This window comes from Schistocerca cancellata, chromosome 2 (assembly GCF_023864275.1).
Source record: "Schistocerca cancellata isolate TAMUIC-IGC-003103 chromosome 2, iqSchCanc2.1, whole genome shotgun sequence".
In the NCBI taxonomy this organism is placed as follows: domain Eukaryota; kingdom Metazoa; phylum Arthropoda; class Insecta; order Orthoptera; family Acrididae; genus Schistocerca; species Schistocerca cancellata.
This window is the reverse complement of record NC_064627.1, coordinates 276601007-276628185: the sequence shown is the minus strand read 5'-3', so window position 1 is coordinate 276628185 and position 27179 is coordinate 276601007. Positions and strand designations below refer to the sequence as shown.

The following is a 27179-nucleotide window of genomic DNA, read 5'->3' as shown; positions in this document are numbered from 1 at the left end:
ATATGGGACAGGATACAAGACCTGGGCCTCACTGAACCCATTCTGCATCTACATCTGCATTTATACTCCGCAAGCCACCCAACAGTGTGTGCACTTTACGTGCCACTGTCATTACCTCCCTTTTCTGTTCCAGTCGTGTATGGTTCGCGGGAAGAACGACTGTCTGAAAGCCTCCGTGCATGCTCGAATCTCTCTAATTTTACATTTCTGATCTCCTTGGGAGGTATAAGTAGGGGGAAGCAATATATTCGATACCTCATCTAGAAATGCACCATCTCGAAACCTGGCGAGCAAGCTACACCGCGATGCAGAGTGCCTCTCTTGCAGAGTCTGCCACTTGAGTTTGCTAAACATCTCTGTAAAACTATCACGGTTACCAAATAACGCTGTGACAAAACGCGCCGCTCTTATTTGAATCTTCTCTCTCCCCTCCGTCAACCCGATCTGGTACAAATCCCACACTGATGAGCAATATTCACATATAGGTTGAACGAGTGTTTTGTAAGCCACCTCCTTTGTTGAGGGACTACATTTTCTAAGGACTCTCCCAATGAATCTCAACCTGGTACCCACCTTATCAACAATTAATTTTATATGATCATTCCACTTCAAATCATTCCACACACATACTCCCAGATATTTTACAGAAGTAACTGCTACCAGTGTTTGTTCCGCTATCATATAATTATACAATAAAGGATCCTTCTTTCTATGTATTCACAATACATTACATTTGTCTATGTTAAGGGCCAGTTGCCACTCCCTGCACCAAGTGCCTATCCGCTGCAGATCTTCCTGCAGTTTGCTACAATTGTCTAATGCTGCAACTTCTCTGTATACTACAGCATCATCCGCGAAAAGCCGCATGGAACTTTCGACACTATCTACTAGGTCATTTATATATATTGTGAAAAGCAATGGTCCCATAACACTCCCCTGTGGCACGCCAGAGGTTACTTTAACGTCTGTAGATGTCTCTCCATTGATAACAACATGCTGTGTTCTGTTTGCTAAAAACTCTTCAATCCAGACACACAGCTGGTCTGATATTCCGTAGGCTCTTACTTTATCAGGCGACAGTGCGGAACTGTATCGAATGCCTTCCGGAAGTCAAGGAAAATAGCATCTACCTGGGAGCCTGTATCTAATATTTTCTGGGTCTCATGAACAAATAAAGCGAGTTGTGTCTCACACAATTGCTGTCAGAGATATAGGTCTATAGTTTTGCGCATCTGCTCGACGACCCTTCTTGAAGACTGGGACTACCTGTGCTCTTTTCCAATCATTTGGAACCTCCTGTTCCTCTAGAGACTTGCGGTACATGGCTGTTAGAAGGGAGGCAAGTTTTTTCGTGTACTCTGTGTAGAATCGAATTGGTATCCCATCAGGTCCAGTGGACTTTCCTCTGTTGAGTGATTCCAGTTGCTTTTCTATTCCTTGGACACTTATTTCGATGTCAGCCATTTTTTCGTTTGTGTGAGAATTTAGAGAAGGAACTGCAGTGTGGTCTTCCTCTATGAAACAGCTTTGGAAAAAGGTGTTTAGTATTTCAGCTTTACACGTGTCATCCTCTATTTCAATGCCATCACCATCCTGGAGTGTCTGGATATGCTGTTTCGAGCCACTTATTGATTTAATGTAAGACCAGAACTTCCTAGGATTTTCTGTCAAGTTGGTACATAGAATTTTACTTTCGAATTCACTGAACGCTTCACGCATAGCCCTCCTTACGCTAACTTTGACATCGTTTAGCTTCTGTTTGACTTATAGGTTTTGGCTGCGTTTAAACTTGGAGTGAAGCTCTCCTTGCTTTCACAGTAGTTTCCTAACTTTGTTGCTGAACCACGGTGGGTTTTTCCCATCCCTCACAGGTTTACTCGGCACGTACCTGTCTAAAACGCATTTTACAATTGCATTGAACTTTTTCCATAAACACTCAACATTATAAGTGACGGAACAGAAATTTTCGATATGATCTGTTAGGTAGTCTGAAATCTGCCTTCTATAACTCTTGCTAAACAGATAAACCTTCCTCCCTTTTTTTATATTCCTATTAACTTCCATATTTAGGGATGCTGCAACGGCCTTATGATCACTGATTCCCTGTTCTGCACTTACAGAGTCAAAAAGTTCGTGTCTGTTTATTATCAGTAGGTCCAAGATGTTATCTCCACGAGTCGGTTCTCTGTTTAATTGCTTGAGGTAATTTTCGGATAGTGCACTCAGTATAATGTCACTCGATGCTCTGTCCCTACCACCCGTCCTAAACATCTGAGTGTCCCAGTCTATATCTGGTAAATTGAAATCTCCACCTAAGACTATAACATGCTGAGAAAATTTATGTGAAATGTATTCCAAATTTTCTCTCAGTTGTTCTGCCACTAATACTGCTCAGTCGGTAGGTCAGTAAAAGGAGCCAATTATTAACCTAGCTCGGTTGTTGAGTGTAACCTCCACCCACAATAATTCACAGGAACTATCCACTTCTACTTCACTACAGGATAAACTACTACTAACAGTGACAAACGCGCCACCACCGGTTGCATGCAATCTATCCTTTCTAAACACCGTCTGTGCCTTTGTAAAAATTTCAGCAGAATTTATCTTTGGCTTCAGCCAGCTCTCTGTACCTATAACGATTTCAGCTTCGGTGCTGTCTATCAGCGCTTGAAGTTCTGGTACTTTACCAATGCAGCTTCAACAGTTTACAATATCGATTGCTGCTTGGTCCCCACATGTCCTGACTTCGCCCCGCACTCTTTGAGGCTGTTGCCCTTTCTGTACTTGACCGAGGCCATCTAACCTAAAAAACCACCCAGTCCACGCCACACAACCCCTGCTACCCGTGTAGCCGCCTGCTGCGTGTAGTGGACTCCTGACCTATCCAGCAGAACCCGAAACCCCACCACCCTATGGCGCAAGTCGAGGAATCTGCAGCCCACACGGTCGCAGAACCGTCTCAGCCTCATCAGATAGCTGCCGGAAGCCAGAGAGGATTTCCTCCGATCTATAGCGACACACATCATTGGTGCCAACATGAGCGACCACCTGCAGATGGGTGCACCATTACTCCTGGCCAGCGGGCTATGCTGCCGGTTGTTATTCAAAAGCCTCAAGGGGCCCTTTGTACAGGAATTTTAAGTCCACCATTAATAACCAATCAGTAGTACATTGCTATCCTATTTCTCACCCTGAAGAAATACTTGCTAAACTGGTGGATACACAGTTTTTTTTGTACAATTGACTTGGCGGAAGCATACCTGTAGATTCAGCTGGATTCCACCTCTTCGCATATTATGGTTAACACTCCCTTCAGTTTGTATCATTATATAAGCCCACCATTCATCACTGCGAGTACTCCCACTGTTTTCCAGAGACTTTTTAGAAAAGCTTACACAAGGCGTTCCACTTTGTGCAAACTATCTTGATGATATTATCCAATTGTTTTTGTGCGAAGTCAGTTATTATTCATAATTTCTCCCTAATACAGCAGATATCAGTCATTCATTGAACAAGTTGTATAAAAAAGGTGTTCTTTTTGTTCAGTCAGCAATTGTGACAGAGTATTACTAAAGACATTGCCATGCCTCGGCCCCTTTACACTGGGCAAACACTTGTCCTTACCACAGATACTCCCCAATATGGAGCTGTGGTGGTTTTGGCTCACAGAAGCACAGACAGCTCAGAACAGCCTATCGCATATGCTTCCAAATCGTTGACAGCCACTCAACGCAATCATACTCTGATATAAAAGGAAACTCTATCCATCATGTATGCAGTCTGTCAGTTCAATGTTTTCCTGTGTGGCAACATATTCCATCTCATCACCGACAATATGCTACTTGTGGAACTACATAAAAAGTAAAATCGTACAGCATGAACGGCTAGGAGGCCCCAAAGGGCAAGTTCAGCTTTCTAATTGGAAAACTTATTCCTATCCTTCGTGCCAGCAGACGCCTTTCCATCATGACGTATGGGAAGCATATCTGTGCAGGTGACTGTAGTGTGTGTGTGTGTGTGTGTGTGTGTGTGTGTGTGTGTGTGTGAGAAGTGTAGTGTCATATTCTTTTTGGAGATGGATGATAGAAGGGAGAGGGTGAAACTCAACAATGACAATTAGCCTGCCCGTCTCTAGCAGCACCAAGGGGCCACTGAGCTTAATGTTCCCCTCTGATGGATGGATCACCATCAACAGTGTCACATGCCCTCGTGAAACACAGTGAGAGGTTTGGAATTTAATCAAAGACATTGGTGCAAAGACAAGTGATGGGGGACTTTACGCCACCAACCCTCCTGTCTCCTCTGCCTTAAAGGCACAAGGAAAATTGTCAACAGCACATGGCTAACCTGGACAGTCACCCATCCAAGTACTGGCCATGCTCGACAATGCTTGATTTTAGTGATATGACAGGGGCCAGTGTTTCATATTTGGCACATGTGGCACTATTTTGTCCACTGTTTGTGGCTACCTGACAGGACCACGCAATGACACCACTGTTTGGCTTTGTTTTTGAGTATGTATCACTATGAAATTCCTTACAGATCCACGACACAGCATGTTAGTGTGGATGCATTGTTGCACCAGCCTATGAGATACCATCCTGCCTTTGAGAAATCTGAAGTTGTCCGTTTTCAGATTGAGGCTCAATTGCAGCATGTGGTGGATAGACTCCCAGTGATGGCCTATTGTGTAGCACAAGACACCTGGCAAGACTCTATGGCCTGACAGGTGGTTGATTTTGAATGCAATGGTTGACCAAAGTGCTTGAACACCAAGGAGCCTGTTCCATTCTCCATGTATTTCTCCTCTGCCATTGGCTGTCAGTAGTTGTTGGCACTCTCCTCCTTAGTACCAACACAGGTGTCCCCCAGATTATCATCCAGTCCTGTAGGCTTGTATCTTTGCTCTTTTACACCAAGGCCATTAGGGTATGACCTGCCATCACACAGCATTTTGTTTACTTATCTAGCACCCATTAAGACGATCATCTGTAAATGAAAACAGTGCACAGAACAGTAAGTGCCACCGCCATGAACTTCCACTCCACAGTCCATACTGAGTCAGCCTTGGGACCATGTTCACAATGATTTTGTGAGCCCCTGGCATCATTCCATAAAGTTGGTGGTGGTTGACACATACTACAATACCCATATGTGCTGTGCATACCCTCTATCACCACAGAAGATACTGTATGGAGTCTCAGGTCTTTGTGATTGAGAGTTGTCCTGGACGATTATCCCCTGTAGTGGCCTGCAGTTCACATCACCAGTGTTCTGAGACTTCCAGCCTCAAAATGTATTGCCAACATCACATCTGCACTGTTTCACCCATGGTTGAGTGGCGAGGTAGTGTGTATGGTGTACACTTTTAAGACACAGTTACAAATGTGCTTGTCAGAGTATGCATTGCTTTTGTTTTTTAACACCTGCAGGAACACACCATTGCACGGCTGAAGCCTGGCAGAGACCCTCCATGGCTGACAGCCCCAGATTCTGCTGCACCTGTCTGGCCCTACACCACAGCCCGAAATAAGCTTGCAACTTTGTGATACGCCCCAGTCAACACTGTCTGAGTGCATACTTTCAGCTGGCAGTCTGGATGGGCACCAGCGATCGTTTGAATGATTTACAACTTTCGAATGTTTACTGTAAACACCACAGAGATGTCGCTGTCCTCCCATCAGGACCAGCTGCATCCTTGATGAGTTATCAACCAGCTGCAACTGGTACCACAGCAGATGCTGGTGAGGAGGAGTTTGTATGCTAGTGCCACCCCACACCCAGGGCCAGATACCACAGGGGCACATCCAATACATGTGCTGTTGGGCACTGGAAAAATTGACATGTGCCTGCCAGTCACGCCAAGCCCTCAGTTGATGTCTGACAGCAATTGTCTGGATGTCATCATCCCACAGGATCACGCTGTGGCCCTTCCCCAATTACCCCTGTCCCGCCCTCACCACTGACAGTACAGTTCTAGGCCAACAACATGTGTGGGGTCTTTCATACGCCTGGTTCCCCATATACTGCAGGCCACTTCTGGCCATATGCTGTGCCAGGCTGGAGAAAGTTGACTGAGAGTCCCCACAGTGGCTATGCCTCGTTGGATGCTTACAATCCAATGTCCAATGGAGGTGAACATTGTCAATATGCAGCTGCTGCTGCTGTCCCAATGTCTCCTGTGTGGACCTAGTGGTCTCTTCAGCTGTGCCAGTCTGTATGCAGCATTACCGTATTTACTCGAATCTAAGCCGCACTTTTTTTCCGGTTTTCGTAATCCAAAAAACCGCCTGCGGCTTAGAATCGAGTGCAAAGCAAGCGGAAGTTATGAAAAATGTTGGTACGTGCCGCCACAACTAACTTCTGCCGTCGAATATATGTAGCGCTACGCACGCATGCTCTGTAGGCACAAAGATAAATACTGGCGCCAAAACCTCTGCGTCAGTAAATAAATTAAAAAAAAAAGTGGAAGACGAGTTTTTTTTCTCCGCCGCGAGTTTCGACCACTGCATTTTCATACATTATCCAACGAAGTAAATACAAATTCCTTATTGTTCATCTTCGAATGTAGCACAATTTCAGTGTACTACGAAAATCTGACTGGCAAGACTGTTTGGGATGTTTGTCAATATGGCCAACTCTATGTTCTGAATTTTTTCCTATCTGTGAGAAGAGATGGTTGCTAATAGGAACCTGATGAAATTTGAATCACATACAGTATTCTCTTCACCATAAGAATAATACGGATATAAACATTTTGCCATGTATTCTTTCGTGTTTGCTGCTCTCTCATTTAAATCCTGTCTGCCTAATAAACTACGAAACTAGAGTGAGACAACAGCAAACGCGGAAGAATATACGTATCGTGTCATGTTTATATTCGTATTATTCTTATGCCTAACAGCGATACAGTCAGAAATGAAGCACGGCAAGTGACTAGATTTTTAAATCTAAGATGACTCTAATTTCTGTGCAGAATTTGATGTAATAAAGAAGCAGCCGCAAAGATTTTCAAACGGAGAAAAATTTTCGCCTAACTCTCGTTCAGAACATGTTCTATCATACGCAGTCTATTATTTGATTCTTGTTGATCATTATCAAAGAAAGCAGCAGTGTACGTAACAACAAATAGCAGTCTCTTGCCATTGTTTCGCTAATGAGACGATTCCTCACTTTTTTTTTTAATTGTACGCGGCGGTAGTGCGCACAAAAGCAAGCCATGCCGTGAGCCGCGACAGGCCATAAACACGCACTATCAGAATGCGACAAACAATGCATGACACAGTGCAGTAATGCATTTTCAGCTTAAGAGTGACGCAAACACCTATAACAAAGAAAACGGCACTTGTCAGCTCAAAGCAAAATAAGCAATCGATTCAAACCAGACGAAGCATGTGAAAAAGGAAGGGCACTCGTATAAATACGGACGGAGCGCCTGACGCATAGCAATGGCTACGTAGTAAAGCTTAACTGCTAAGCTTACGACTCGAACCAAACTACTGTAGCAGTATCGTCATTCATTCGACCTAAATTGTGTCTCATATTACAATGGACCAACTTTGTTTCGATTTGGAGGTGCGGCCTAAAACTTTTCTCTCCCCTTGAATTTCGAGTCTCAAATTTCAGGTGCGGCTTAGATTCGGGAAATTTTTTTTCCCTTTATTTCGAGTCTCATTTTTCAGGTGCGGCTTAGATTCGAGTGCGGCTTAGATTCGAGTAAATACGGTAGTCCTGCCTGTTTGGTCTCCTGTCTTTTCCCACTGACGCCTGCAGCACAGATCACAGAAGGGGAGGAGAGAGATGGTGGTAAATCTGCTTATATCGCCACCACAGCTGCAGAGTTTGTATTTGGCACTGCTGGCAACAGATGAAAATGGAAGTGCCTTCTTCAATTGCTGCCAGCACCACTGCATGTTGAGTAGATGCAGCTGCACACCAGCAGTGTGGCCCTGCTCTCGCATGTTGTTCATGTTCCGTGAAGGTTCAGCTTGCCGATTAGGACTACTGCATGATTTTACTACAATGAATTTTACTGGTTACCCAAATGGACATTGATTGTTCTTCCTCTGTTTAATGTCCATTTGCTAAGTCACTGTGATTGCACTACCCTGTGCACTTGGCTGTTGTAATAAAAACTGCAGATACCACAGATTCATAGATTCTTTTTGGCCATTGGTTATCACCCATTCCTCACTTAGCCATTGAGATATTCTCTGTGGTGAAAGGCTCTGAAACTACTAAGAGAGATGATTTTGGGCCAACAATATCTTCAGTTGTATGGAAATGATCACATAAAATATAGTAAATTTCAATAGCAAGAAGGTAATAGGGTATTACAACATTTAGCTTTGCAATCTTCAATACATCAATCAAAATTTTAATCATATAAGGCTACTTTCACTGCAGAGTCACCAAACTGCTCGGTGAAGTTCTCTAAGCTTCAGTTTCACCCAAATCATATATTAACTGGTCCCAACTGTGATTAAAGCATTTCTGGATAGTTAATATTAACACTTTTCCTTCAATCTTACCACCAAAGAGTTGACAGACAAGACAGAAGAGGTCACGAGCACTTAGGAGACGCCTGTTCCCATCTTTCAGCTTACGACCTCTGTAACACGTGAAGCCGCTTTCCTGAACAATTTTACTTGGTGGTAGGATCTCTCTTTCTCTCACTCAGATGCAATGTGTTTTGACAAAAGATAAGCCCAGTTAGTTTTCAGCTCTTTCATCACAGTGAGGTAGGATCTTTCTCTCAGAAGCTACGTTTTTTGACAAAACAAAAACCCAGAGTTTGTTTTCAGCTCTTTCATCAAAGTATTAAAGCTGCACAGCAGAACAGTGAATATTAAATTACCAGACTTCACAGTTCCAAAATTAATTCCAAAAGGCTGATTCATTTTCAAAATGAAGTCTATATACAGTGGTAGTAACATTTATCATTACAAAAATTATTAAAAAAATTAATAATAAAACAAAGAAGTAAAAAATTCTTTAAACAGAATACAAAATATGAAATTGCATATCGAAAAATATACCTGGCACCCTCTTCATCTTCTGAGCCAAAGAAAATTGTTGTTAATTCTTCTTCATTACAAATTCTACATAAAGGAGGGCAAGGTTCACCACAGAAGCCAACACAATCATGGCCACATTTAAGCTTTTTCTCGCAGGGTTCATAACAGGGAGAACGATTACAAAGCTCATAGCAAAGCTTTGTGCATCGGGTATGTTTACAGCGCCATTCACATGGTTCCTGAAATTTAATACACATGATTTTAAAATGATGACCGAAATACTGTAGAACAATTTACTTTCTTCTCTGTACTGTATTATCAATTCAAATATTCAGTGACATGCTTCAAAATAAATATGGCGCAACATGAATATCTTAATGGAGATAGCATGTCCATCAATTTTTATCAATACCTCAAACTTGTTAGTGTAATATCGAATGCTCGCTGGTCCCTACCTCCCCTATACAGAGCCCCTACTTACTCCGGAGGTGCTACATTCATCAAATGCACAAGCAAAGATACATTTTTTGCAGAGGAGTCACTATCCATTGGAGGGAATATACTTGAGGCATCTTTGACTTCTCTGGGACATGACTCAGCATTTCACCCAACATACCAGTTTGAAGCAGCCTCCAACCCCTTGACATCAGTCAGTATGACTTCCAGCAACTTACAAACAGCAATCAAATCATTCCATGTTCTAAACCAGTATTCTCAATGGGGCTGCATTATTACTGGCTCAATATTTATCTGAACACCAAAAAATTAACTTTAAATTAGCCTCACTAATATTATTTTAATTGCAACATCCGTTCCACTTGAGCAATTGCAGGTCCCCTAAAGTATCTAAAGCCAATAACACTCAAGTAAGTTGTTTGTATAAACAACAATTGAAAAAACTCAAAAAATTGCAGGTATTTTTTAAGGAGACAATGGGTCTTGAACATTTGTTGAGGTTATGCTCACTAAGAGATTCATGTAACAGTGTCCAGAACAGTGCTAATGTATGAAAAATGACCACAACATACATTACTGTTGAAGCAAGCAACTAAATTAAACATTATGTGTCAGTAATAGTATGTGCAAAATACAATAATACAATGCAGCAGTTGAATTCATAAGAACTAAGTTTACATAACGATCATAAAATTTCAATCACCGATTTAACTGAATTTCTTTAAAAGGTTACCGTTTTTACAGTGTCCTTCTTTCTTGCCATATAAATAACATTTAAAATATGTGATGCCATTACTAAATTTCGCTTTTCTGGAACGTTCAGCAATTACTCCAATGAAGAGTGAATGTACTGCTATTCAACAAAATGGCCGAACCAATGTTCATGATGAAGAGAAGAGTGGGCACCCAAATGCACCATTTCCGGACGGAACATTCACTCACTACATTGTTTCCATACACTTCGAACACTTCATGATAAATGTCTATAGGTTTTAGGCTTTTTGCCAACAAAAACCGTATCAAACACCAAACCTCACAACTGGCAGAATTTTTTATTGCAGCGCACAGAGAGAATGAAATTTTGACAGAAAAGTTTGGCCAGACTGCTACACTACTAAGGACTAGTTACACAGTCCCTGGATAGCAGCTGCTAAAGTTCTATTCTGGGAGTAGTGTGGAAAATGCGTTGTACTAACAGATAATAACACCTAACTGGAGAATAAATGCAGGATAACTAATCTGGTGATTGTGGCAGGGTTACTGACGTTAACCAGAGAATAAGTTTTGACACTGGCAGGAATAGTTACAGAATTAGTGATGACAGGATTGTTAGAAAGAGGAAGGAGAAGAAATGGGGACACACACAAATTACGGAAGAATATGATAATTCCAAATTTATATCAACATTTCGTACTACTACTTTTCGATCTCATGCTTCAGAAACTAGAGAGTATGAATGAAACGTGAAACTATTTCCTAACATAAAACTTTTTGCTTGTAGTAGGCCTAATAGGCATTTGATATTGGTACTTCGTGAATTATAATCTGTTGTGTTATAAAAATGACGATTTGTGCCAAAACAGTCTCATTTATTTTGTGTGTGTAACAATTGCTGCAATATTAGGTGGGCTTATTTCGTTTTATCTAGCAGACAGTGACAAAATACATGTAATCAGATCAAAAAACCACACCAGTCTTGGGCACCATTTGTATTAACAGCTTCTCAAGTATTGTTGTTGTTGTTGTGGTCTTCAGTCCTGAGACTGGTTTGACGCAGCTCTCCATGCTACTCTATCCTGTGCAAGCCTCTTCATCTCCCAGTACCTACTGCAGCCTACATCCTCCTGAATCTGCTTAGTGTATTCATCTCATGGTCTCCCTCTATGATTTTTACCCTCCATGCTGCCCTCCAGTGCTACATTGGTGATCCCTTGATGCCTCAGAACATGTCCTACCAACTGATCCCTTCTTCTAGTCAAGTTGTGCCACAAACTCCTATTCTCCCCAATTCGATTCAATACCTCCTCATTAGTTATGTGATCTACCCATCTAATCTTCAGCATTCTTCTGTAGCACCACATTTCAAAAGCTTCTATTCTCTTCTTGTCCAAACTATTTATTGTCCATGTTTCACTTCCATACATTGCCACACTCCATACAAATACTTTCAGAAACAACTTCCTGACACTTAAATCAATACTCAATGCTAACAAATTTCTCTTCTTCAGAAACGCTTTCCTTGCCATTGCCAGTCTACATTTTATATCCTCTCTACTTCGACCATCATCAGTTATTTTGCTGCTCAAATAGCAAAACTCCTTTACTACTTTAAGTGTCTCATTTCCTAATCTAATTCCCGCAGCATCACCCGACTTAATTCGACTTCATTCCATTATCCTCGTTTTGCTTTTGTTGATGTTCATCTTATACCCTCCTTTCAAGACACTGTCCATTCCGTTCAACTGCTCTTCCAAGCCCTTTGCTGTCTCTGACAGAATTACAATGTCATAGGTGAACCTCGAAGTTTTTATTTCTTCTCCATGGATTTTAATACCTACTCCAAAATTTTCTTTCGTTTCCTATACTGCTTGCTCAATATACTGATTGAATAGCATCGGGGAGAGGCTACAACCCTGTCTTACTCCCTTCCCAACCACTGCTTCCCTTTCATGCTCCTTGCCTCTTACAACTGCCATCTGGTTTCTGCACAAATTGTAAATAGCCTTTCGCTCCCTGTATTTTACCCCTGCCACCTTCAGAATTTGAAAGAGAGTATTCCAGTCAGCATTGTCAAAAGCTTTCTCAAAGGCTACAAATGCAAGAAACATAGGTTTGCCTTTCCTTAATCTTTCTTCTAAGATAAGTCGTAGGGTCAGTATTGCCTCAAGTGTTCCAACATTTCTACAGAATCCGAACTGATCTTCTCCGAGGTTGGCTTCTACCAGTTTTTCCATTCGTCTGTAAAGAATTCGCGTTAGTATTTTGCAGCTGTGGCTTATTAAACTGATAGTTCTGTAATTTTCACATCTGTCAACACCTGCTTTCTTTGGGATTGGAATTATTATATTCTTCCTGAAGTCTGAGGGAATTTCACCTGTCTCATAGATCTTGCTCACCAGATGGTAGAGTTTTGTCAGGACGGGCTCTCCCAAGGCTGTCAGTAGTTCTAATGGAATGTTGTTTACTCACGGGGCCTTGTTTTGACTCAGGTCTTTCAGTGCTCTGTCAAACTCGCCCATTTCATCTTCATCCACCTCCTCATCCATTTCCATAATATTGTCCTCAAGAACATTGCCCCTGTATAGACCCTCTATATACTTCTTCCACCTTTCTGGTTTCTCTTCTTTGCTTAGAACTGGGTTTCCATCTGAGCTCTTGATATTCATACAAGTGACTCTCTTTTCTCCAAAGGTCTCTTTAAATTTTCCTGTAGGCAGTATCTATCTTACCCCTAGTGAGATAAGCCTCTACATCCTTACATTTGTCCTCTAGCCATCCCTGCTTCGCCATTTTGCACTTCCTGTCGATCTCATTTTTGAGACGTTTGTATTCCTTTTTGCCTGCTTCACTTTCTGCATTTTTGTATTTTCTCCTTTCATCAATTAAATTCAGTATCTCTTCTGTTACCCAAGGATTTCTACTAGCCCTTGTCTTTTTACCTACTTGATCCTCTGTTGCCTTCACTACTTCATCCCTCAAAGCTATCCATTCTTCTTCTACTGTATTTCTTTCCCCCATTCCTGTCAATTGTTCCCTTATGCTCTATCTGAAACTCTGTACAACCTCTGGTTTAGTCAGTTTATCCAGGTCCCATGTCTTTAAATTCCCACCTTTTTGCAGTTTCTTTAGTTTTAATCTACAGTTCATAACCAATAGATTGTGGTCAGAGTCCACATCTGCCCCTGGAAATGTCTTACTATTTAAAATCTGGTTCCTAAATCTCTGTCTTACCATTATGTAATCTATCTAAAACCTTTTAGTATCTCCAGGATTCTTCCATGTATACTACCTTCTTTCATGATTCTTGAACCAAGTGTTAGCTATTATTAAGTTATGCTCTGTGCAAAATTCTACCAGGCGGCTTCCTCTTTCATTTCTTAGCCCCAATCCATATTCACCTACTACGTTTCCTTCTCTTCATTTTCCTACACTCGAATTCCAGTCACCCATGACTACTAAATTTTCATTTCCCTTCACTACCTGAATAATTTCTTTTATCTCATCATACATTTCATCAATTTCTTCATAATCTGCAGAGCTAGTTGGCATATAAACTTGTACTACTGTAGTAGCCGTGGGCTTCGTGTCTATCTTGGCTACAATAATGCGTTCACTATGCTGTTTGTAGTAGCTTACCCACAGTCCTATTTTTTTAATCATTATTAAACCTACTCCTGCATTACCCCTATTTGATTTTGTTTTTATAACCCTGTATTCATCTGACCAAAAGTCTTGTTCCTCCTGCCACTGAACTTCACTAATTCCCACTATATCTAACTTTAACCTATCCATTTCCCTTTTTAAATTTTCTAACCTACCTGCCCGATTAAGGGATCTGACATTCCATGCTCTGATCCGTAGAATGCCAGTTTTCTTTCTCCTGATAACAATGTCCTCTTGAGTAGTCCTCGCTCAGAGATCCGAATGGGGGACTATTTTACCTTCAGAATATTTTACCCAAGAGGACGCCATCATCATTTATTCATACAGTAAAGATGCATGCCCTCGGGAAAAGTTACGGCTCTAGTTTCCCCTTGCTTTCAGAAGTTCGCAGTACCAAAACAGCAAGGCCGTTTTGGTTAGTGTTACAAGGCCAGATCAGTTAATCATCCAGACTGTTGCCCCTGCAACTACTGAAAAGGCTGCAGCCTCTCTTCAGGAACCACACGTTTGTCTGGCCTCTCAACAGATACCCCTCCGTTGTGGTTGCACCTATGGTACGGCTATCTGTATCCTTGAGGCACGCAAGCCTCCCCACCACTGGCAAGGTCCATGGTTCATGGGGGGGTCTCTAGTATTAGACAACGACATTTCGTTTTTTCATGTAACAAAACGTGACTAACTTTGATGAGGTAATAGATTCTTTCCCAGAGAGAAAAGTATGCCACATAAAGCTGTGGCAAGATTAGAGAGAAAAAAAAGCTAGGACTTAAGGACTGAAGAAATGTATACTGTCTTGCTTGTCTCTTGTCTTTACTTGTTTTATGTATCCTATATTTAATTTTATGTCACAAAAAACAGCAAGTTATTAGCTAACAGGCAGTAAAGACTGCAAATTTTCTGAAGAGTTCTTGTTCTGCTGGTTACAAATAATCCCTTCCAGTATTAATTGCGAGATTTTTTTAAAGAGGAGCAGGATGTCAAACAGGCCGACTGGGAACAGGAGAGGCACCACAGGAGATTTTAATTTCCACTGGCCTGAATATAGTTTGATGGCATCCATTACAATTACACGTTTGAATTCCACAGAGTGAAATACAGAGGTGTGCGATGGAAGAATGCTGTGTGAAGAGGCGTAGTACTGCACTTCGGCACACTTAAGACCAAATAACATGTCTTACGTTCCCTTGAACATACATGTTTTATGTATCAGATTCTTCAGAAAGATGTGCGCTACAAAATTAAGATATTTTTGAAAAGTCGATTTTTAAAATTTTTGGCATTCTACCTCAAATGCTCAAGGGAGGAGGAGCGCCACTATCTAACATCACCATGGTTCGGAAATAACATAGATCCGGAGCTGATGCACACAGCATTCTGAGTTGTAGTGGGGAAGTGGTAGTCCCCACAAGGCCCGTGTTTACGTTAAGTGGTTTTGCTGTTTCGTCTTCATTTGTTGCTCTCAGGTCAAATGAAAACTATGGTGTCACCGCCAGACACCACACTTGCTAGGTGGTAGCCTTTAAATCGGCCGCGGTCCGTTAGTATACGTCGGACCCGCGTGTTGCCACTATCAGTGATTGAGACCGAGCGCCGCCACACGGCAGGTCTAGAGAGACTTCCTAGCACTCGCCCCAGTTGTACAACCGACTTTGCTAGCGATGGTTCACTGAAAAAATACGCTCTCATTTGCCGAGACGATAGTTAGCATAGCCTTCAGCTGTGTCATTTGCTGCAACCTAGCAAGGCGCCATGTTCAGTTACTATTGATATTGTGAATAATGTACAGTCAAGAGCGACGTTCACCATTAATGGATTAAAGTTAAGTATTCCACCAGCTTCGTCCGTTTTTCTAAATTCTAATTTCCTTGTCCTGTTCCAGACATCACGCCAGCCTGCGCGAGCTAAAACGCGTGCCTTTCGGCTTCCTCTAATAACCCGGTGTTGGCTCTCCTGGCAACCCACAACAAAAACAAAACGGATTTCTGTGGCCGTGAGCTATCAAGTGAATTAAAATACATTCACATAATTATGGAAGGGTCTCCCGGATCGTCCCCTACACTCCTCGGTGTATGGGACCTCATCATAATCATCATCAAAATATGTTATTAGTTTCAGATTTTATTTTGTTTCCAGCTTTCTGACAGTCAAGCATTAATCGCCTTGCAGAGCAATGAAGTTATTTTTGTCAGTTTTTATAAAGAAATTTGACTTTTATTAATCTTTTCCGCTGAGGCAGTCAATTTATTTGAAACGAAGTGTTAAATTCTACACTATTGGCTAATTTCAACTGTTCGCTGTATTTCAAGTTCACGTTTTCATCTTCTAGAACATATGGCATTATGTCATAATAAAGAACCAAACATGAGATAATACAGTACTGATACTCCAAGAAAATTTACACCTGAATCTGGACATACGAATGTGCACTTTAAGCGTAATTATGCATTTTAGTATGGTCCACAAAATTCCCATGCTCTTGGAGTATCCTCTAATGTCTTGTTTCTTTTGTGCCACAATGTAAGATGTTTTAATGTTTTAGATGTACAAACATACGGGCTTCCTGTGCCATCGTAGCTTTGCAAGCACAGCGACACCTGTTACCTGGCGCACTCTGGCAACTGCTGAAGCGAATCTATTTCTAACAGGTTGCCGGAAAATATTCTGAATGGTTGTTTGAAAAGCGTTACTTTCAAAGTAAATTTCCTTTTATGCAAGATGAACTCTGTGCATGAATGTCCGATGAAATACTTAAATCACAGAGCGTTTGACTCTCATTCAAAAATCAAATCTTCGAGGACGACCATTTAGAATATTTGTGTTGTTGTTATAAATTTTACTGTCACGTTTTTGTGATGTATCTTAAAGCATAGCACGTGCAAAAAATATCAACATTATGTGTGAAAGCTTAGCTACTCTTGCAGATTATTAATCTTAGTGACCATCTTTATGCATCTACATCTACATGGTTACTCTGCAATTCACACTTAACTGCCAGGCAGAGGCAAAACAATGTATATTAATTTAAACCATTACCTTTTCCTATTTGTGTGTATGTGGGACTTAAAGAGTGATGTTGCTATTGGTTGACTACATCAAGTGTCCTATGCTCTGAATATCCGCTGTCATCGACTGGCAAGATTGCTTGACATGAGCTGCAACTGGCTTACAAAAGCGCATTGCAATCTCGATTTCGAATTCGAATTTATACTTTCGTAATACGAAAATATGCAGTGTACATGTTGCTGCACATCAGACAACTTTCCAAAATGTGTTTTTTCCCCAAGTTTCATTTTCTAAAGTGCCGGGAAATTCTACGCCAGTGTATAAAACCACAACCATTGAAAGGATTGATAAGTTTTACAGTATAGTGTTACTTAACACGCAAAGAGTGTATTTTCATCAGGGAGAAAGTGTATTTTTAACCGGGAAATACGGGAATTTTTTTTTCTCGTCCATGTATACACCCTGAAGAATGGTACAAACTTTAATTACTAACTGTTACCACTGTTTCTGACAGAGAGAGAAAGAGAGAGAGAGAGAGAGAGAGAGAGAGAGAGAGAGAGAGAGAGAGAGAGTGTGTGTGTGTGTGTGTGTGTGTGTGTGTGTGTGTGTGTGTGTGTGTCCACGTGCACGTTTCTAAGAGAGGAAGAGACACTGGACATAGTTAGGTATAAAAGTCATATTGCAATTGTCAAGAATGGTACACACTTTAGTAACTAACTGTTAGCACTGTTTCTGACAATACTTACCCTACAGGGTGTACAAGGAACACCACATTTCAAACTGCAACGTGAATGCTTGCATCGATATTCACACTTCTGCTTACAAGGCGGGCAACTTTTTGCACAATCAACATTGCAGCTGTAAGTAAAAGGACAACTGATTCAATGGACATATTATGACAAACTATAATATTACAGTCATAACATACCAACAAAGTTTTATTAATATACAAATAACGATTGAAGTGCTACTTGTTGAACAACCATGAGAAAGATATCGTCAATAGTCAAACAAAAATGAAGGAAAACTTCGCTAGCTCTCAAGTGAATCACTTTTTGTAGAATGAATTTGTTTTATTTCTGTATATGATTACAAAATCATTAGGTCCTTAGACTACCAGTTTCAATCAGCAATTACCATCTTCAGATCTGTTTTAAAACATGCCCTAATATAATAGAAATGCTTTAAAACATCTGAAGATGCTCATCGCTGACCAAAACTAGTATCTAAGGAGCTAACAATTTTGTGATTATAGACAGAAATAAAACAAATTTATTGTACACTTTCTGGACCACAGTTCTATTTGTGACCATGTTGCAGCTTGTGAATCCTTTTTTGAGTTAGAGTGTGTGTACCCCCCCCCCCCCCCCCCATACACACACACTCACACACACACACACACACTGGTGACTCACATTCCGAATTTAGATGGCACAATGTAGACGTGTGTGTGTGTGTGGACACATGCATGTATGTGTGCGTATCTGTATGTATACTTTCGGTCAGAAAATGATTCATCTGAAAGCTGGCGAAGTTATCATTCTTTATGGTGTGCCTGCTTTCACTAGGTAGTGAGTTGTTACCTTCACTTCTAAATTATCTCCACTCGGCCAGAATTTTACGTACCATATTTAAAAGATATTTACCTCATTAATGTAGCGTAAAAAAACGAAAATCCAAATCTCAGTGTAGATTGCGGAATACTGATAGTGCTAACTCATGAAATAAAGCAAGTATCTATAAGGCTGCTGCAAGTAATGGGTGGTGGAATAATCATTCATAATTTTTATAAAAAGATAGCAGTGAAGTATTCAATAACAGAAAATAACTATGAAGCACAACAGAATGAGATGCAAATACACTTACCATAAAATTCATGAAATAGCTACATGCAACACTCAAATTAGTATCAGATGGTAATTATTTCCCTTTGCCAGGAAAGCGTTTCTTGCTATTACAAGTCTGAATTTTATTTCTTCCTTACTTTATCCATCGTAAGTTATCTTGGTCGACAAACAGCAAAACACATCTTCGACTGTTGTTCAGTGTATCATTTTTTAATCTAATTCCCTCAGCACCACCTGACTTAATTTCACTACATTCCATTATTTGTGTTTTACTTTTGCTGAGGTTCATACAATATTCTCTTCTAAACACATTAACCACACAGTTAAACTTAGCTTCCAATTCCTTTGCCATGCCTGATACAAATACACACTCATCATGAAATATCAATGCTTTTATTTCCTCTCTGTGAACTTTAATTTCTTTTCTAAATTTATCTTTGTTTCCAATTATTATTTGGCCAATGTACAGATTGAATAACATTGAGGATAGGCTACAACTCTGTTTTCCTCATTACTGCCTCATTTTCACCTGTTCAACTCTTATAACTGCATTCTAGTTGTAGATAAGCTTTCACTCTCTATATTTTATCCACACTAATCTCAGAATTTAATGGTGTGTAATTGACACAGTAATATGTAGCATATCAGTAGGTATTTTTAGTATCTGCTATGAGGCAGAGATGATGTTAACTGGGATGTTTATTCAACCCTTGAACTGAAACATAGCCTGAGAGACATTTAAGGGTTTTTTAAATGTTCCCTGTGACATCACTGTTCTATGTGTCGCTATCTCTTCCACAGTACCTTCTCACTGTCAAATCATATACACAACAGAAGCATTTTAGAGGTGAAACTTTCAGAGTGGTTGCCAGAGAGCAGTAATGAATCTGAGGTGGAAAATGATTACCCAGATGCTGATTCTGACATTATAACTACCGAAGCAAGAGAAGATTATTAGAGAAGAAAAAACAATAACAACTAGCTGATAATAAGTGAGAGTAGTTGTAGTAGCCACCAGAAAGATCATGGGAGGCGCACATTGGCACGGCGCGTCATGGACGGTAGTTGCCGCAAGTAGAGTCCCGTCCACCAGAGGGCACGCGAGAATTCGGACGCGCCCTCTGCCGGCGTAACAACAAGAACAACAACAACAACTCCGGCAGGACAGGCTGAGCGCAGTCAGTCAACATCGGGCATGCCTAGGACACAGTCCCGGTCTACGCTAAGTGAAGTGCGACATAACGTGAACAGTGTTACTACACAATTGGCGACGAGTAGGGTCGTTCTTTCGCGTGTTGCGTCGTTGTTCCTGTTTCGCAGTTTCTCCACGGCATGGAGGATTTGGTGCGGGTTTTGGTTGCGCAGCAGACGGAGCTCATGGCCACCATGAAACAAGTGCTTCCGGCGTTGCTCTCCACGCCGTCTGCTCCGGCGCCGTTCCCTCCTCCCTTTCCCCCGTATGACGAGACGGCGGAGGATTGGGACGCATATGAACATCGCCTTCGGCAGCATTTCCAGGCGTTTCATGTTGCCGATGCGGAGGTATGTCGTGCTCTCTTCTTGTCTTGGATATCTCCCTCGCTGTATCAAGTTTTGCGGCAGCTAGCGCCGTTGCAGGAACCCTCGTCCTTGTCTTTTGATGCATTGTGTTCATTGCTGTCTTCATATTATCGCCGCCGCACGCATGTTGTGGCGGCTAGGGTCGAGTTCTATCAATGCAAGAAACAGCCCCATCAGTCTTACCGGGCGTGGGCCGCAACCCTGCACGGTCTTAGTCGCAAGTGTCATTTTGTCACGGAGCAGTCGCAGGAGTCGTATGCCCATGTTATGGTACGCGACGTCATTGTTCGTTCGGCCCCTGATAGGGAGGTCCGGCAACGGGCCCTGCAGTTAGAAGACCCTTCCCTCGAAGAAGTCCTGTCCATTGCTCAATCGTATGAAGTCTCTCACGCAGCAGGTCAACAGCTGGAAGCGTGGTGCGACGTCGCGGAGGTTCAGGGCGGCGCGGCCGCGTCCACTGTGTCTGGGGTGGACGACGTGCGAGCGGTACAATCTGGCCGTTACGGCCGCTCCCGCGCGGTGCGTAAACAGAATTCCGGCTGCCGGCCCCTGTTGCCGACCTGTGCGTCGTGCTATATACATCACGATCGGTCGAAGTGCCCCCAGCGTTGGGCCGTTTGTCGCAAATGTAATAAAAACGGTCACATTGCTAAAGTTTGCCGCTCAGCCTCAAAAGAATCGAAGGAAGCAAGTACAGAGGACGTGGACGTTGACATTCAGGAAGTTTCATCGGGCCAGGCTACCGACGCATCGGCACGCAAACTCTTTATCGAGGTGTCAGTTTGGTCGCGCCGGTTACAACTGCAAGTACATACGGGCGCGGCAGTTTCGTTGTTGAACGCACAAACGTATTCCGACCTTGGATCGCCCCCGTTGGCGCCAGTTTACCGGCGTCTACGCGGTTATGGTAAACAGTTCATTCCCCTACTGGGTCAATTCACTACCGACGTGACTTACAAATCAGTCACTCGGCCTATTACTTTTATTGTTGTCAGTGATGCGAGCTCCGCTAACCTTTTTGGCCTGGATGCCTTTCAAGCTTTCGGTTTTTCTATCGCTGACACCATACAGTTGGTCTCTGAAGACGTTCCCTATCACTCATTGGAATCTTTGATCTCAGACTTTCCAGATATTTTTGAGGAGGGCCTGGGGCGTGTTTCAGATTTTGAAGCTCACTTAACGTTGAAGGCGTCGGCTCGCCTGCGTCTTCTACGCGCGAGGCAGATCCCCTTGGCTCTCCGCCCTCAGGTAAAGGAAGAGCTAGACCAGCTGACAGCCCTAGGGGTCGTTCTTCCCATTTCTTCCAGTGAGTGGGCTTCGCCCCTCGTTATTGTCAAGAAGCCCTCAGGAAAATTACGTCTTTGTGGCGATTTTAAGGCCACCATTAATTCCCAATTGGTGGTGGACACCTATCCATTGCCTCGTGCTGATGAATTGTTCTCCGCCGTGGCGGGAGGCCACTATTTTTCGAAAATCGATCTGTCAGAGGCTTATCATCAGATACCACTTGATGAGGACTCCAAACGGCTGGCAGTCGTCAACACCCCGTTTGGCCTTTACCAATACCAGCGGTTGGCTTTTGGAATATCCAGAGCCCCGGCGATATTCCAGCGTTATCTTGAGCATGTCACGTCGACAATCACTCATTGTATTAATTACCTGGTTGACATAATTGTCACGGGCCGCAGCACAACGGACCACTTGCACAACCTTCGCACCCTCTTTCTCAAATTCAGGTCTGTGGGCTTGCGTTGCAACCTGCATAAGTCAACCTTCTTCCAACCGTCCATTGAGTATGTGGGCTACACCATCTCTCAGCATGGCATCCAGCCACTAGGAAGTTTGGTCCAAGGTATCGTCAACCTTCCTCGGCCCACATCGCTGAAGGAGTTACAAGCTTTTTTAGGCAAGATAGCCTATTACCACCGGTTCATTCCCAGGGCTTCCACTATAGCCCACCCCCTGTACTGCCTTCTGCACAAGGGTGTTCCTTTTGATTGGTCGCCTGCATGCGAGCGAGCGTTCACCTCGTTGAAGGGCCTCCTCACGTCAGCCCCTTGTTTGGCTACTTTTGATCCCCATAAGCCATTGGTCCTGGCTACGGATGCTTCGCAGTATGGGGTGGGGGCGGTCCTGGCCCATCGCAACGCAGATGGTTCCGAGCAACTACTGGCGTTTGCGTCGAAAACGCTTAGTCCCGCGCAGGCCCATTACTCCCAGGTGGAAAAAGAGGCTTTGGCCATTGTCTACGCTGTTACCAAGTTTCACCCTTTCTTGTATGGCACGAAGTTTCATTTAATCACTGACCATAAGCCGTTAATATCGTTATTTGGCCCCGCCTCTCAGATTCCGGATAGGGCGGCCCACAGACTACAGCACTGGGCCTTGTTCCTCTCTAAGTACCATTATGACATTCGTTTTCGCCCTACAGGCCAGCATGCCAACGCCGACGCTCTTTCCCGTCTTCCGGTGGGCCCGGACCCTACATTTGATTGAGAGGAGATTATGTGTTTTCATTTGGATGTGGCGTCCCGCTAGGCGGTTGATGGCTTCCCGATCACTAGTTCTCGAGTCGCCAGGGAAACGGCGGCTGACCCGGTTCTCCGGCAAGTAGTTCGCCTCATTCAGCAGGGGTGGTCGTCCCGCCCTCCGGGCCGGGCCTCGGACCCTCTTCGTAATTATTTTCTTCTAAGAGACCGTCTCTCGGTCTTGGAAGGAGTTCTCCTTCTGGCTACCGATACAGCTCCTCGCGTGGTTGTTCCTGCAAGTTTACGACGGGAGGTCCTCAAGTTATTACATGCGGGGCACTGGGGTGTTTCCTGTACTAAAACCTTGGCTCGCAGACATGTGTACTGGCCCGGTATTGACAGAGAAATTGAGCACTTGGTGGCTGCCTGTTCCCAGTGTGCGAGCCAACAAGCATCTCCCAGGGCAGCGTTCTCTTCATGGCGCCGGCAACCCAGGCGTGGGAACATGTTCACATCGATTTTGCGGGGCCGTTTCTCAATGGCTTTTGGCTCATTGTCATTGATGCTTATTCCCGATTCCCATATGTGGTTCGCTGCTCCTCAACCACTTCAGAAGTTGCAATCCAGGCACTAGCAAAAATCTTTTCTGTGGAAGGTCTGCCTATCAGCCTGGTCTCGGACAATGGACCGCAGTTTCTTTCGCAGACCTTCCAGGATTTTTGTAGGCGCTTCGGTATTCGGCACGTTTGCTCTCCCCCCTTCCATCCACAATCGAATGGGGAAGCTGAGCGCACCGTGCGCACCTTTAAGACGCAGATGAAAAAGTATGTGCACGAATTTCCTGCAGAGGAAGCATTGACGTTTTTCTTGACGGCATACCGGACCACACCAATGGGAGACCGCAGCCCCGCAGAGCTCCTCCATGGGCGTCAACCTAGGACTCTGCTGCACCTCCTCCAGCCTGGTCCTCGCCAGTCTTCCCAAAACGGAGTACCTGGCTATCCACTGGGTATGTCAGTCTGGGCCCGTGGGTTTGGTCGCAATCCACGTTGGATACCGGCGGTGGTCCTGCACCGACATGGCCGCCGGCTCTATACCTTGCAGGTGGGGGACTGGGTGGTACGTCGTCACCAAAATCAGCTACGTCCACGTTCGGGCACCCACCCTCCGACCTCTCGGACACCGGCTTCCCCATTGCCGGCACCTGTATTGGTTTCACAGGGGACGTTACCTCCTCTCCCCGCTGTGACTCTGCCGCACTGTGATGGTTCTCAGCCTTGGCAGCCTCCAGTGGCTCCAGCACCGGCATCGCCGTCATTCGAGCTGCCCCAGCGAGAGCCGGCCCCCCTAGCTGGCCCGGTTTCGCAGGGGGCTAGTTCCCCTGTGGTCGTCCCTTCCCCTTCGTCCCCGCCACTGGGTCTTGCCCCTCCTGAGGTGGAACAGGATCCAGAGTTCGACAGCTTGTCGCCCGTTCTGTCCCGGGCTCCGGTTGTGGGACGACGGGGGCCTCTTCGTGTGGGTCACTTCCAGCCGTATTCGAAGGTTCCGGCTAGAGGGTTGGCAGATTCCCTCGACTCCGGCCATCCCATGGATGTGGAGGTCATCGCTCCTGCCCGACGCTCCACCTTCCCACGCAGTGGATCACAGTGGCTTCACCCCCCGAAGGAGGAGGAGTGTAGTAGCCACCAGAAAGATCGCGGGAGGCGCACACTGGCACGGCGCGTCATGGACGGTAGTTGCCGCAAGTAGAGTCCCGTCCACCAGAGGGCACGCGAGAATTCGGACGCGCCCTCTGCCGGCGTAACAACAAGAACAACAACAACAACTTCGGCAGGACAGGCTGAGCGCAGTCAGTCAACATCGGGCATGCCTAGGACACAGTCCCGGTCTACGCTAAGTGAAGTGCGATGTAACGTGAACAGTGTTACTACAGTAGTAGTGATGATGATGATGATAACTGTGACAGCCGGCCGTGGTGGTCTAGCGGTTCTGGCGCTGCAGTCCGGAACCGCAGGACTGCTACGGCCGCAGGTTCGAATCCTGCCTCGGGCATGGCTGTTTGTGATGTCCTTAGGTTAGTTAGGTTTAACTAGTTCTAAGTTCTAGGGGACTAATGACCTCAGCAGTTGAGTCCCATAGTGCTCAGAGCCATTTGAACCATTTTTTGAACTGTGACAATACTGGAAGATGAACAAGAAATAATTGTTGAGAACACACATGGAAAACAGCTGGCATGCCAGGTAAAAGAAATAATGATTTTATGCGGAAAACACTAGAACCAACAAGAACACCAAGCCATAACATAGTGAGACAATTAGCTGGACTGACAAGGGAAGCTACTAACTTAGGTAATCTGAACATTCCTGCAATCTTGAGTGTTTGTTTAAACAAGCTATGATTGACAGTGTTGTTTGGCATACAAATAATAAACTTTTGTCAGTGAGAATCAATCTGAATGACACAATGAACTAACTATTACAACACCATTTCTGTAAAAACTCATGCCCTCTTTGGTGTAGTACCGTTTGCATCCATCTTCAAATCTGATTATGAAATGTGATCTCTCCACTTGCCAAGGACTGACTGAAAGGCCAATATTTAAAACGACACCTGTCAAACAGTTTGATATATTGATCAACTGCCTATGGTTTGATGGTTCTACCAAAAGTAAGGTGGGGAAACCAAGTGACTGTGAGGGAAACATTCCACGTGGGAAAAATATATCTAAAAACAAAGATGATGTGACTTACCAAACGAAAGCGCTGGCACGTCGATAGACACACAAACAAACACAAACATACACACAAAATTCTAGCTTTCGCAACCAACGGTTGCTTCATCAGGAAAGAGGGAAGGAGAGGGAAAGACGAAAGGATGTGGGTTTTAAGGGAGAGGGTAAGGAGTCATTCCAATCCCGGGAGCGGAAAGACTTACCTTAGGGGGAAAAAAGGACGGGTATACACTCGCACACACACACACATATCCATCCACACGTAAACAGACACAAGCAGACATATACAGACGCAAAGAGTTTGGGCAGAGATGTCAGTCGAGGCGGAAGTGCAGAGGCAAAGATGTTGTTGAATGACAGGTGAGGTATGAGTGGCGGCAACTTGAAATTAGCGGAGACTGAGGCCTGGTGGATAACGGGAAGAGAGGATATATTGAAGAGCAAGTTCCCATCTCCGGAGTTTGGATAGGTTGGTGTTAGTGGGAAGTATCCAGATAACCCGGACGGTGTAACACTGTGCCAAGATGTGCTGGCCTTGCACCAAGGCATGTTTAGCCACAGGGTGATCCTCATTACCAACAAACACTGTCTGCCTGTGTCCATTCATGCGAATGGATAGTTTGTTGCTGGTCATTCCCACATAGAATGCGTCACAGTGTAGGCAGGTCAGTTGGTAAATCACGTGGGTGCTTTCACATGTGGCTCTGCCTTTGATCATGTACACCTTCCGGGTTACAGGACTGGAGTAGGTGGTGGTGGGAGGGTGCATGGGACAGGTTTTACACCGGGGGTGGTTACAGGGGTAGGAGCCAGAGGGTAGGGAAGGTGATTTGGGGATTTCATAGGGGTGAACTAAGAGGTTACGAAGGTTAGGTGGATGGCGGAAAGACACTCTTGGTGGAGTGGGGAGGATTTCATGAAGGATGGATCTCATTTCAGGGCAGGATTTGAGGAAGTCGTATCCCTGCTGGAGAGCCACATTCAGAGTCTGATCCAGTCCCAGAAAGTATCCTGTCACAAGTGGGGCACTTTTGGAGTTCTTCTGTGGGAGGTTCTGGGTTTGAGAGGATGAGGAAGTGGCTCTGGTTATTTGCTTCTGTACCAGGTCGGGAGGGTAGTTGCGGGATGCGAAAGCTGTTGTCAGGTTGTTGGTGTAATGGTTCAGGGATTCCGGACTGGAGCAGATTCGTTTGCCATGAAGACCCAGGCTGTAGGGAAGGGACCATTTGATGTGGAATGGGTGGCAGCTGTCAAAATGGAGGTACTGTTGCTTGTTGGTGGGTTTGATGTGGATGGACGTGTGAAGCTGGCCATTGGACAGGTGGAGGTCAACATCAAGGAAAGTGGCATGGGATTTGGAGTAGGACCAGGTGAATCTGATGGAACCAAAGGAGTTGAGGTTGGAGAGGAAATTCTGGAGGTCTTCTTCACTGTGAGTCCAGATCATGAAGATGTCATCAATAAATCTGCACCAAACTTTGGGTTGGCAGGCCTGGGTAACCAAGAAGGCTTCCTCTAAGCGACCCAAGAATAGGTTGGCGTACGAGGGGGCCATCCTGGTACCCATGGCTGTTCCCTTTAATTGTTGGTATGTCTGGCCTTCAAAAGTGAAGAAGTTGTGTGTCAGGATGAAGCTGGCTAAGGTAATGAGGAAAGAGGTTTTAGGTAGGGTGGCAGGTGATCGGTCTGAAAGGAAGTGCTCCATCGCAGCGGG

The 27179-nt window shown here is 44.0% G+C and overlaps 1 protein-coding gene across 1 annotated transcript in view; it reads right to left on the bottom strand.

Moving 5' to 3' along the window:
* Positions 1 to 27179, bottom strand: part of LOC126153247 (NFX1-type zinc finger-containing protein 1-like) — a 453816-nt gene that overhangs the window by 85097 nt on the left and 341540 nt on the right. Inside the window, exons 14-15 of the mRNA XM_049916059.1 lie at positions 17606 to 17717; positions 9039 to 9256 (exon numbers count right to left, since the gene is read on the bottom strand). Coding sequence (XP_049772016.1) covers positions 9039 to 9256; positions 17606 to 17717 — 330 coding nt within the window. The remainder of the gene's footprint in view (positions 1 to 9038; positions 9257 to 17605; positions 17718 to 27179) is intronic.